The following is a 13,178-nucleotide window of genomic DNA, read 5'->3' on the forward strand; positions in this document are numbered from 1 at the left end:
ATAAGTCCATGCACTTATACCCCAAAAAACTCTTGATAACCTAAAAAGACACATGGGGAAGACCTATAACTTATTTTATGACGATTATATGGTCTTAAGTGAGAAGAACATAGACAACCAAAGACATGTAGAAAAGAGTAAGATGGCTGAGACTTATGTAACATATAGTGAGGATTGGAGTTTCCCAAGACACTAGAAGGTCTACCAGTTGTTTTTCTGTTGGAATATACTCCAAGTCAATCTCCTTATCCTCAACCAACTCCATTATAAAGTGATGTTTGATGCCTGTGTTTGGTTCTTGAATGTTGCACTGGTTTCTTTGAGATATTTATGGCACTTATGTTTTCATAATACAATGTCATTGATTCTTGATTAATTCTCTAGTCCAACAACATCTTTTTCATCTATAGGAGTTGAGTGCAACATCCACTAGCTGCAATCTACTCGGCCTTAGTGGTACTTAGTGAGATGGAGTTTTGTTTCTTGCTTAGCCATGACACAAGATTCCTTCCAATAAAAAAGCATCCACTATATATACTCTTTCTATCATCAATTTTTCTAGCCTAATCAGCATCAAAGTACCCAACCAAACACACTTCGCTCTCCTTTGAATACCATAGGCCATATGTCTTTGTTCATTTCACATATTTCAGAATTCTCTTAGTTGCAGTCATGTGCGATTCTTTAGGAATATATTGGTACCATGCACACATCCCAACACTATACATTTTGGTTGGCCGACTGTTTGTTAAGTATAGAAGACTCCCAATCAGACTTCTGTACAATATCGGATCAACTAGTTGACCAGAATCATCCTTTTAGATTTTTGAGGAAGTTGATACAGGGGTTCTAGGAGATTTGCACAACTCCAACTCAAATATTAGATTCTTTGCATACTTCTTTTGTGATATGAAAAACGCATCTATGCTTTGATTGACTTGTAAGCATAGAAAGTATGTCAGTGAACCAACCATAGACATCTCAAACTCCTTCTTCATTACTTCCACAAGTTCATTAGTGTTTGTCTATAGTGAACCCAAATACAATGTCGTCAACATATATTTTATCAACGGTGATGTTTTCTCCAACTGTCTTAACAAACAAGGATTTATCAACTCCACCTCGCTTGTATTTGTGTTACAACAGATGCTCTGTCAGTCTTTCATACCATGCCCTTGGGGTTTGTTTGAGTCCATACAACGCTTTCCTCAGTTTGTAAATATGATATGGATACTTAGGATCCTCAAATCCCTTATGCTGAGGTACGTAGATGTCCTCAGGTAGATATCCATTTAAAAAATGCTATTTTGGCATCCATCTGGAATATAGTAAAGTCCATTATGCAAGCTATAGCCAGCAAGATACGAATAGATTCTAGCCTTGCGACTGGATAAAATGTTTCATCATAGTGTATTCCTTCAACCTATGTGTATCCTTGCGCCACCAATCTAGCTTTGTTTCTAACAATATTTCCAGATTCATCAGTTTTGTTCTTAAAGATCCATTTGGTACCAATAATGTTAAATCCTTCTGGCTTATGTACCAGATCATAGACATGATTTCGTCCAAACTGAATAAGCTCATCTTGCATTGGTTTGATCCACTGGTTGTCTTGCAATGCCTCCTTTACATTTTTTGGCCCTATTTGAAATGTGTAGCAAGAATATCCAGCAAGTTCAACTAAATTGGGCATGCAAATAGCTTCTCAGTTAACCTTTAGAGGTTGATAGAGGGCCTAAAGTTCGTCAAAGACAATAGTTGAGATTCTATCACGGTGGAGCTGGACTCAATTGTAGTTTTTGTAAGCTGTTTTGAAGGATCTAGATTTGGATTATGTTTACTCTACTTTGGTGGCGGATTGCAGGAGACTGATGGCTTTTTGTGGGATCACCATGATCTCCCACACTTTAAGGGAAGGTATCAATTGTGCGGATAGGCTTGCCAATCTTGGGTAGGAAGGGGTATTGGGGATAATGTATTTCATGGATCCCCCTGAGTCGATGAGGGACCTCCTTCGAGCAAATGTTGTGGGGGTTGCTAGACAAAGGCTGTCGTAGTCTCAAGGAGCGTTTGTTTACTTTAGAAAAACTAAAAAAAAAAAAAAATGCACCGAGCAACAATAATAAATACACATATCATTATCATTAATTGTAGCAAATGTGAAAATTAATTTAGCTTTGGGTTTACCTTCTAAGTTATTTTATTTTATTTTTTCTATTTGGTTTAACACTTTTTACACCACTCGAAATTAGTTTTGGTGATGTAATTAGGTGAGATAGTGAGTTATAGTTGGTGCTCGTGAAGTGGAATTATAGTTACTGAAGGGGTGGGGGTTGCAGTAGCAGACATGCAGCAGTCACTAAGGGTATGTTTGGTTGGGTGGAAAATTTTTTCCATGGAAGTTGTTTTCTTTAAAGTGGAGGAAAATATTGTTTTGTGATGTTTGGTTCATGGAATTCATTTTCCAATGGAAAATGAATTCCTCAAATTTGAGGAAAACAAAATCCTTGGTTGGACCAAGGATTTTGTTTTCCATGGAGGATGGGAAGAAAAATTGGTATGATTGGACAAATTTACCCTTTGTGTTATTTTCTAATTATTATTACTTTTATTAATTTGTAGGGACATATAGGTCTTTATACACATTATTCCTTACCATTTTAAATCCAACCAAACAACAGAATTTATCTTCCCAGCAATTTCTTTTCCACCAACCAAACAACATAATTTATTTTCCTGGTAACTACTTTTCCACGGAATTTCACTTCCACTTCCCTTCAAATATTTTCCGCGAACCAAACGAGCCCAAGGATCCTTTTTCTACCAAAACACAAACGTCTATGTGAAAGCATTTAAAGGTTTATTAGGCTGTGGTGGCATTAATTTGGAAGTTGGGATGTCACAATTTGCAGTACTAGTCATTATTGGAGTGTACTAAGTGGATAGGGATCCCATGTAGCTTTAGTCAACACTCCCCAGTTTTTAGTTTCAGCATTATTATTTAGTCTTTTCACAATGTCTGGATTTTAGGTATTAGTGGGGAATCTCTATTTTTTTCTTTTTTGTTGAAGCTAAGAATTATTATTATGATATGTGAACTTGTACCTTTACCTCAATCATTTGACATTGGTGTTTGTTTTCTTGTTGTAGGATTATTTTTCAATAAGATGCACATGTGCCTTCATGGATTGATTTGATCGATCGATGTGGCCAACGCTGCAAGAAGGAACTAATAATAAAGTTTTAAATAATTCAAGAAATGGTGAAAGTATCTCTCTCGTATATTTAATGCCACGTACACATTCAACGAAAGTTATATTCATCGGTTGATTGATTAGTTATGAAAGTTAAGTTTTGGTATTACCTTATGATTTTTGTTAAATGTGTGAAATTATAAAGTGAAAGTAAAATGTATTAAATGTGTAACAATATAATGTGTATTGAGCCACAATATTAAGTGCACCTAATGTTATCATTAGTTGTACCAAACGTTATCATTAAGTGTACCAATGTGAAAGGAAAAATTACTTACACTCTCAAGTGTAAATGGTTGCATGTTTGAGTGATTTTACTTACACATTTTACTTGGGCACTTGCACATGTTGCACTTTTAAAACATGTTATTTGCACTACAAAGTTCAAGTTATTTACAAAAATGTCACTGTAATTTTTTTAAAATTAGATATGATCCATTTCGTCTTTCTAGATGGACTGTTGTGATTAGTTCCTAGTTCTCTCATGTGTTTCCATTTTTATGTATGTATCTACACACACACACACGCAAACATATATATATATATGTTTGCGTGTGTGTCTGTATTGGATCATATAAGGCTCATTTGTATTCGTTAATAAAGGCGAGAAGTATTAGTGTTCTCCCTTCTATAATTCTATCTTGTGACAGACAGTAATGCAAAATAAAGTGAATGGAGGTCTGGGGATCCGTAGTCTCAAACCTATGAACCATGCTTTTCTATATATCCAAACTTGGATGGAGGCTTCTTAATGATGAGGATAGCTTGTGGGTGAGAGTATTTAAAGATAAATATACAAATGGAAGCTCTGATGTTGCTACTTGGAGGCCTAAATCCAGTATGTCTAATGTTTGGAAGGGTATTCTTAGGGCTACCCCTATCCTGAAGAAAGGGCTAAGGAGGCATGTAAAAATATTAGATAAGCTTGCAGCAGTAGTACTCTGTTCTAGAATTGATGATCAAGATGGCTTGGGATGGGGAAAGGAGAACTCAGAGACTTTCTCTGTTAGTTCAGCTTAGAATTTGCGACATGATCGACTCAAAGATGTGATGACATGAACTATGAGATTTATATTCTCTGAGATATTATAGTTTCCCACCCTGAAATATCATATATATTAGGCTAAAGTGTTATCTAACACCATGAACAATATTTGATTCACCATGAACTTTCATATCGTATATATCGAGCCACAAACCAACAAAAAAATTTCGCCTAAAACTTTTAGAAGATTTCCTATCTTCCTGCTGACATGATATCTGATGTGGCATTTCTCTTAGAGCATCCCCACCAGAAGATATATGTGGGTTATTGTCAGAAGAAAAACTAATCCAAAGTGAAAAGCACCGATGTAGCAGACAGTTCTTTTCAAAATATTACTTCTGCAAAGACTAGTTTTTGTCAGAATCATTGTTTAGCTTTTAATTTATGTTTTTAAATTTTTTTTAATCTTAGTAATCTTTTAACCTTTTTTTGTAAATTTTTATTTTTATTTTGTTGTTAAGTTATTTTAGATTATAATTTTTTTTCCTGTTGTTTTTTTTTTAATATGTAAATGCTTACATGCATGGACAACATAAGGTTAAAAGAAATGCCACATCAGTTGAAAACATGCGCCATGTCAGCAGGAAGACAGGAAACCTGCTAAAAGTTCTAAGTGAATTTATTTTTTTTGGTTTGTGACTCGATTTATACAATATGAAAGTTCAGGATGCGTCATGAATAATTGGATATAGTTTATGAGACTAGATGACACTTTAGCCTATATATTAGATGACGATTCATTAGGAGTTCCGTCTTGGCGTCAATGGTAGTGTGTAATAGTTCTTTTCGGGTTTTTCCCTTCCATTTGATTTTTAAAAAAATACATATATGATCAAATATATTGGAAGTCCAACTATATATTACATAGTATTATATTGTACATTTTAACTTCATTTCTTCTGATTTTTTAAATTTAAATTCATGATTATTCTAATTTTTTTAATTTAAACAAAACAAGTAAAATGTTTAATTATACAATTGTGCTCATTTTCTGAAAAATGAACTAAACACACCAATATAATTTTTTGGAATACAACCAAACACTAGAAAATAAAATATTTTCCAAAAAATAACTCATTTTCCATAAGTAATTTCACTGGTTTCCAAAGACACCCTTAATCACATCTATATTATATTGCAACATAATAAACCAAGTGCACATATCTAGTCTAGTCTAGATATATAAGGTAGCAAAAGTAGGTACAGCTAACTCAGATGAAACTACATACATATATATATCATACAGTAATAGCTTCTAGGCCAGACCATATTAAGCAAACTTTGTTTATTATAAGCACACCAATACCAATACTAATAGTACAATTAAGCTAAGAAACTTAATTATTCAATAAGTTTGAGATAGATTGAGGTTATTTCTGATCGTAGCTAGCGAGCGGGGACCACATATCTGATACGCAGCTCACAACTTCACTCATAACTCCATTATTGTTATTTTTCAAGTTACTATCAGTATAAGAATCAACATTATTTTGGAGTCTCATAGTTGGAGTTGGCCCCCCCTGCTGGATTAATGGTAGCCTTTGAAGCCCTTCGGGGACACTTATGATTGTAGAACACATATTATCCAACCGGCATACGTTATTATTGCCTAGTGTTGCTGGTGCGGTGAGACAGTTTTGAATAAGATGGCTCAAACTAGAATTCACTGATCCTCGAGTAACCATATCTTCTGCTAGCTTCACCTAATTACATGCATTACATTTACATGCATCATTATTACATAAATATATAAATTGTAAGTACTTTATATTATATTATACTATTCAAATGAGAACCAGCATTTCCATGTAAACTTCTGAAAGAATGCACCATAAGTTCTACGTGAATGCACAACACAATATATATAGTCGGGCACAAGTGAGACCCCGCATTTCCGTGTGAAGGAATACACCATAAGTTCTACATGAATGCACAACACCGTAAGTACTACTTCTACATGCATGAATGTACAAAAATCGATGTGCATTCGTGTATGTAGTAATTTCGTTGCATTCATGTAGTAGTTTTGGTGCATTCATGTAGTAGGTTTGGTGCGTTCGTGCAGTAAGTGTGGTGCGTTCGTGGAGCTGGTTGTTGTGCATTTATGTAGTACTTACCGTGCATTCGTTTAGTTCGTAAGTTCGCATTGAAAACCTAGTTCACACCTAAACGGACCCTATGTGTGTAGTACTATTAATTAGTTAATTACCTTGGCTCGCAATGCTTCCACATCTGATTTAAGCACTCGATTATTTGTTGAAGAGTCTTTATATTGCTGAGCAGCATCTGTAAGTTGCTTGAACAAAGATGCATTTTCTCCTCGTAGTTGATCAACCTGCCAGGAAAAAAAAAATTAAAAAAGCAATTAATACTAAAATATTAAATATTAAACAAAAAAATATCTAGAGTTTGAAAATGTTAGAGTTATTCCACTCAAAATGATGTCGTTTTGAGTTAAATATCACATTAAAAAAAAAAATAGCTAATCGACCGACTAGGCGGCCTAAGCGATCAGCGCCTAAGCAGGCTAGGCGGTGCTTAGACAGCCGCCTAGTCGGTTGACCGCCTAGACCACCAATTATGGTGATACGCTAGGTGGTCGGCCGATGCCTAGCGTCTAGACGCCGATTAATCGGTCCCTAAACGAGATTTTTGCAACACTGATTAATATTAATTAATTAATATATACCTGGTTTTCCAGTTCTTGCAACTGCTCTTGCTTTCTTTTTCTTGAACGCCTAGCAGATTCCCTATTGGAAGCCATCCTGAGAGTTGTGAACACAATGTAGCACACTTCACCTCTTAATTAATGGTTAATTAGATATTTATTTACTAGGGTTTAATTAGGTTTAATATTTAATAAATAAATAACACAAACCACATCATTTATATTATACGGAGTACATACTAATTATTAACTTAATTAGTTTTTATGCTTATATTAGGAAGATTTAATTATTATTTTTATTACATATATATTTTATCTATATGTATTTCTAATAAATATATATTTGTCTAGGTAAATAACGATACGTCATATAATATAAAAATATCAACTCTCATAGTTTCACACAATAAATCTTGCATGCTTATGAAATTTTAAATTGAGTACTTTTTTTTTTTTTAAATACAATTGACCCTATTACGTTGTAGTATTTGTTCATAAATTGAATACCTGTTTTTGCGTTTCACATCAGTATTATTGACCCCACTTTGCTCGCATGCATCTCCTCCTTCTGCTTCCATGTCATCATCCTCATATAGTTCGTGAGAGGATCCACTAGTGGCTCCAGTCATTTGATTGTCACTTCCATTTGGTTTAATACTTGAATTTCGAAACCCAACTATGCATTTTATGTATGTATAGACATGAATTGAGCATGTTCAGTATTAAAATAATATATAATTGAAAATATTGATCAAAGTGTGTTGATAGAGGAAACTCGCTATTTATGTTACATTTTTTATTATCCCAATCATGGTTGAAAATATTGTTAGACGCTCCTCAGGCGCTTGGGGAGCGCCAAAGCGCCAGTGTATTTTTTATTTTTTTAAATGTAAGTATTTTTTATTTTTTAAAGACTAATAATTTATAAATTATATAATACTTTAATAGTTAATACTAAAATATTAAATATTAACCAAAAAAATATCTAGAGTTTGTACAATTTAGGATTATTTCGCTCAAAACGATGTTATTTTGAGTGAAATTGCCCATTAAAAAAGAACAATAGTTAATTGGCCAATTAGGCGACCTAGGAGGCCTAGGCAGTAAGCGCCTAAGCGGCCTAGGCGGTGGTTAGGCGGTTGCCTAGCCGGCCAGTCGCCTAGACCACCATTTAAGATGATACGCTAGGCGGTCGACCGGCGCCTAGCATCTAAGCGGGGATTAATCGGCGTCTAGGCAGGATTTTTGCAACACTGATCCTAGTGAAATTTAGTATGACACTTTCTTATATTAACAAATTAAACAATTTTATCATAAAGTAACTAAACAAAGTCAAGTTAATAGTTTTCAAAAAAAAAAGGCATAATTTGTTTAAAAAAGTATACAAATAACATTACTATTTTTGTTTTTGTTTTTTTTTTTCCATAATTTGAATCTTAAATGGTTGTAAATGACTAATAAGTGTGTTCACGGTCTCATTTTATCTATTCTATTGGGCAGTTTTTATTGCAAATCAAACCCAATTAAAAAATGTAACCAAGCAAACCGACCAAATTAAAGGTCAATCATTATTGCATGGACCATGGTCCATGCAATAATTTGCCATTAAAGGTTTCAGTGTTTTGATTTGGTATTTAAAATATTAATAATTTTCACACATACGTGACCAATTATAAAAATCGAGGTTAGAATATCATCATATAAAAAATATGAAGTATTATTAATGAAAAAAAAAATGTCCTTGACCTGCTATATGTTAAAAACTGTAAAAATTGACATCTGAAAGTGGTTTCTGAACAGATTAATAATAAGTTTGCAAGTTTGAGTGTACGTAAAATATCTAAATTGTCAATTATGTTTTTATTACATAATTATCAACTCAACTTAACCTAATTTCATTAGGCTATATTGTAGATCGATTTCCCTTGTTGATTAATTTAGTATTTTTCGTAATATCTCAAATTTATTTTAATTTATCTACATATATAAAGCATAAGTGAGACTTTAATTTGTGAAGTATATATTAGCTAGGATGGAAGGAGTAAGTGTTGGGCAGGGCCAGTAAAGGTCAAGTTTAGCACTAGGTGGCTCGGTGGCTGGGATATTGTTGGGTGTAGATCGGTAATGGGCCAAGTCCAACACCCAGCATCTCGAAAATGTGGTGACGGTACAGTCTATAAAAAAATTAAGTTGTGCATTCACTACTAGCTATAACTTTTGGCGTAAGTGATAAACGCTTAATCCAAATGATATTAAAGTCAGATTTTGATTAAATTTAACATTTGTGCTTAAGGATTATTGTGCAGAGGCCGGTAAAGATGCAATATGTACCACACGTTGAAGACTGTGCATCCCCAGGTCCATGGCTGGGAGTTGTTTTCTTAGACCAGAAATTGGCATGATCACTCAAGGGATTGAAACTCGAAAGCCCATGCATTATATCCTGTCGCATATCATAATAAATAAATAAATTGACTCTTTGTGCTTTAATAGATTGAGAAAGTATGTATGAATACATATTACATTGTAACAGAGTCAATAGTATTAAAAAAATAACTTAATTGATGTATACGTGGATTTCCAGCAAGACACCACTCAAACAAAACGAAAGAGAATTGCACAAAATTCTATAAATAACGTTGTTGTCTACGAAAGAGAATTCATTGCACAAAATTCTATAAATGTTGTTGTCTTACACTCTTACGATACTTCTTTTTTTTTTTTTAATTATTACTTGTCTTTACAAATTTTGAATTTGAAAATTTTTAAATCAAAGAAACTGATTAAATTAGAAAAAACACTTATTACCCGTGAAAAATATTTGAGAAAAATAGAATTGAAATTTTATTTTTGAAAAATTATTAGAAAAATTGATTTTATTGTTTTATTGGAAAAAAAATTGCTCAAAATATTGATTTCAATGCTTGGTTAGGTTTGAAATTGTAAAGAATAGTAATTATAAAGATCAATATATCTCTACACAATAATAATAATAATAATAATTATTATTATTATTATTATTATTAAGGAAGTTCTATAAGGGAAGAATTCTTCTACCATGGTAAGTGAGCAAAAAAAAAATCTATTGAAAATAAAATACAGTGAAGAAAATTTTTTCCTCAAATTTAAGGAATTTTATTCCCTTTTGAAAAATAAATTTCATGAATCAAATAAGAGAAAATAACATTTCCCTCAAATGTTAAGAAATCTTTAAAAAATATTTTCCGATCTATCCAACCAAATATGCTCTTAATTTCTCATTTAAATAATAAATAGACCGTACCGACTAAAATTATAATAATTATTTTTGGTTAAGTGATTTTACAAGTATGCATACAGTGTGTATATATATATATATATATATATATATATAAAAGACACTTGACACTCTGCACACGTTACGTTGTTGGTAAATTGTTACTACCTCCGTCCCATTTTGTTTGTCTGATTCGTTTAACGAGGCTTTACTGAAATTATTTTTAATTCAATTTTTCATAATATTAAGTTTAACATTAATATATAAATTTTATATATTTAGATACAACATTAAAAATACTATTAAACACAAAAAATTAAATTTAAAAATAATAAAAAATTACTAAAGAAAATAAGAAATGAAGAAAGAGTTGAGTTGACCAATGAATAGTAAATAGAACAGGTAAAATGGGACAGATAGAGTACAAATTAGCCAAGTTGCAGCTAGCGCAGCACTGACTTTTTAATGTACTTTAAAAAAGTTTTCTGATAATCACTACCCACTTGTAAATACTTTTGTAAATACTTTAAAAAAGTTTTCTTTGATGTAAATACTAAATAATAGTGCTGAACTCTAGATTAATTAGGAACCCAAAAAAAAAAAAAAAAACAGAGTTATTAACTACGGCAATCAACATCTTGGTAGGAAGGCACGAGTTCAAATCTGAAACCAAATCAAATTATTTTTCTAACATTTATTTATCAACAAGTTGAGAAAGTATAAATGAACAGATACTACAATGTAATAAAGTCAGTAAAATACATACTTGATTTATGAGAAAGAGGGAGGGATGCTGATCAAGATCACCAGAAGAAATAATGTCCTTATCGCCTCCATTATTCTTCCCCCCAAAAAGCTCCGCAAGAGCCTGCTCAGAAGGACTTTTCTTCATGTCTCTTACACCTAATTCCCTAATGTTTTTTTGGGACTCCTGCTTTCTTCTCCACCGATCTCTTTCAACCTAAGCTACCTATTATTGTATTATAGTTTTTACAGCAGTTCCTTAGCTTAGAAGTAGCTTAGCTTTGGTTGCAGAAAGGGAAAAGGGGGGAAAGAGATGATGAGCAAGTGAATGGTTATATAGAAGAAAAGGCAAGCTAGGGAAAAGCAAAAGGGAATCTTCCGGACTTTGGAAAAGAAGACAGACTAATGTCACGCGTGACCGTGTTAGATTCAATGAATGAACGAGCCAACTAACTAATTTGTCATATGAGTAGGGACTCAATGAATGAACGGACCAACTAACTTAATTGTCATATGGATAGGGGCGATAACAACATTAAAGGTTGTTCACGCTAATATGTGACTGAGTCAGGCATGTCGGGTTAATTAAGTTTGGGAGTTTGTCTCTAGTCTTAAATTTGACTATGAAAGAGACAGATGCGGACGCGATTCGAATGACACAATTGTTCGGGAGTTATCGTCGTTCCCCTAATAGTTCATAACTAGTTTATTTTGACATGTATATATGAAGGGTAAGACTGGTCTGCGAGATAGGAGGGCCTCAGGATGCTGCATATATAGGCGTTATACACTGCGCCTGACTCTAGTTAGGCCCGTGATACATACTAAGCTTTAACCTTTTTTAAGGAGTACTTTTTCCAATCTATTACAATCTTAACAATTAAGATTTATTTGTATATATATACTTTTACATAATGACATAGTTTTCTCGTTACCAAAATAAATTAAATAAATAATAAACAATATCAACAAAGAAAGATGTTGGACAGAACTTTTTCTTTAAGCTACTGTCCTCGCTCGTTGCATGCGCTGCACTCTAGTATTGCATTTTAAAGTAACTACGTTGATACCCTACTGCACCATATGTGTTGCACTTACTTTTGCCTAAAAAAAAAAAAGCTAGATGAAGTTTATTTTAGAAACTGTTTTTTTATTTTTTATTTTTTATTTTTTATTTTTTATTTTTCAATTTCCATTAGCGATTTTCTATTTAGAAAACTTCTTTACTAATAACATTTATTTTTAAAATTTATTTTCTTAGACTAACGTTACAAAATTAATACAAATTTCATTTTGAGTGATTTTTAGACCTTAGCTTATATTTAAAATATTTTTGCATATGTTTGGTTTAAATGGAATAAATATTAATTTTACTTTTAAATCTAATATATGTAAGATATTCACATTTGATATTCGAACCAATTCACTTTATATCCGTATATAACATAACTAAAAATATATCCAAACCAATAACATATTAAGTTGACCAAAAATTTAGTTTAAATAATATGATTTTTTGAGCTAATATTTAAAATATTTTTGGATATATCATTTGAATGTATGTGTGTGTGTGTGTGAGTACATATATATAATATTTTCTTTGAACTCTAGTGTATGTGAAGTTTCAATACCCGATATCCGGACTAACATGTATAATTGTATTATGATATAACATAACTAAAAATATATGAACCAATAATCTATTGAGTTCAATCAAAATCTAAAATTTGGTATAGAGTTTAAGTTTTAATTGTGATGATGTGAATAGTGTTTAACTTTAAGGGTAAGCAAATAAGTTATGTTTATATATGTAAATGCGAGTATAAAAGATAGAAGATTGTGATAAACAAAAGAAGATGATAATGAAGGTAATCACAATAATGAATAAATATATTAGATAATGGCAAAAATGTGGTTATAGTGATATATATATGGTAGATGATTATATTTTTCTTTTAGAAACAAGTTTTTAAAATTTAATGTATCCACTTTTGTGCTAGTATATATTCTGGTAAACATGCTTTTTGTTTTATATTCTCTAATTTTTCAATTTTCTAGAAAATTAAACTTGAGAAATTATCCAGTTAGTAAATGGAAGTGTCTATAAAGTTATATAAACTAATTTCATTTTAATGTGACTTTTTCATAATCTACAAATTTAATAAGAGTCAATAAAGTTAGACCCTAAAGGGAACTAAAAAAATGTTGGTG

General features: G+C 32.1%; 1 protein-coding gene across 3 annotated transcripts; it reads right to left on the reverse strand.

Annotated features, from left to right (window-relative positions):
• Nucleotides 1–5,357: 5,357 nt before the first annotated feature.
• Nucleotides 5,358–11,286, reverse strand: LOC116027466 (basic leucine zipper 9-like). 3 transcript variants are annotated; one of them, XM_031269113.1, is made up of 6 exons: nt 10,990–11,286; nt 9,299–9,410; nt 7,475–7,658; nt 6,989–7,049; nt 6,509–6,634; nt 5,358–6,002 (listed from the first exon to the last, which is right to left on the reverse strand). In XM_031269113.1, exons 1-6 carry the CDS (start codon nt 11,113–11,115, stop codon nt 5,670–5,672), a joined length of 942 nt encoding a protein of 313 aa, XP_031124973.1. In that variant the 5' UTR covers nt 11,116–11,286; the 3' UTR covers nt 5,358–5,669. The 3 variants fall into 3 exon arrangements, with proteins under 3 accessions (XP_031124973.1, XP_031124971.1, XP_031124972.1); XM_031269111.1 differs by having other exon boundaries at nt 6,989–7,064; nt 10,990–11,285; XM_031269112.1 differs by having other exon boundaries at nt 6,989–7,064; nt 7,475–7,643; nt 10,990–11,284.
• Between the last annotated feature and the right edge of the window lie 1,892 nt (nt 11,287–13,178).

The sequence above is a fragment of the Ipomoea triloba genome, chromosome 8 (assembly GCF_003576645.1).
Source record: "Ipomoea triloba cultivar NCNSP0323 chromosome 8, ASM357664v1".
NCBI classification, from domain to species: domain Eukaryota; kingdom Viridiplantae; phylum Streptophyta; class Magnoliopsida; order Solanales; family Convolvulaceae; genus Ipomoea; species Ipomoea triloba.

Coding starts and splice junctions, on each gene's coding strand:
- LOC116027466 (XM_031269111.1), bottom strand. CDS start 11,115: ATGAAGAAAAGTCCTTCTGAGCAGGCTCTTGCGGAGCTTTTTGGGGGG. Junction 9,411..10,989: donor CCCTCTTTCTCATAAATCAA/GTATGTATTTTA, acceptor GATATGCGACAG/GATATAATGCATGGGCTTTC. Junction 6,635..6,988: donor TGCAAGAACTGGAAAACCAG/GTATATATTAAT, acceptor TTTTCCTGGCAG/GTTGATCAACTACGAGGAGA.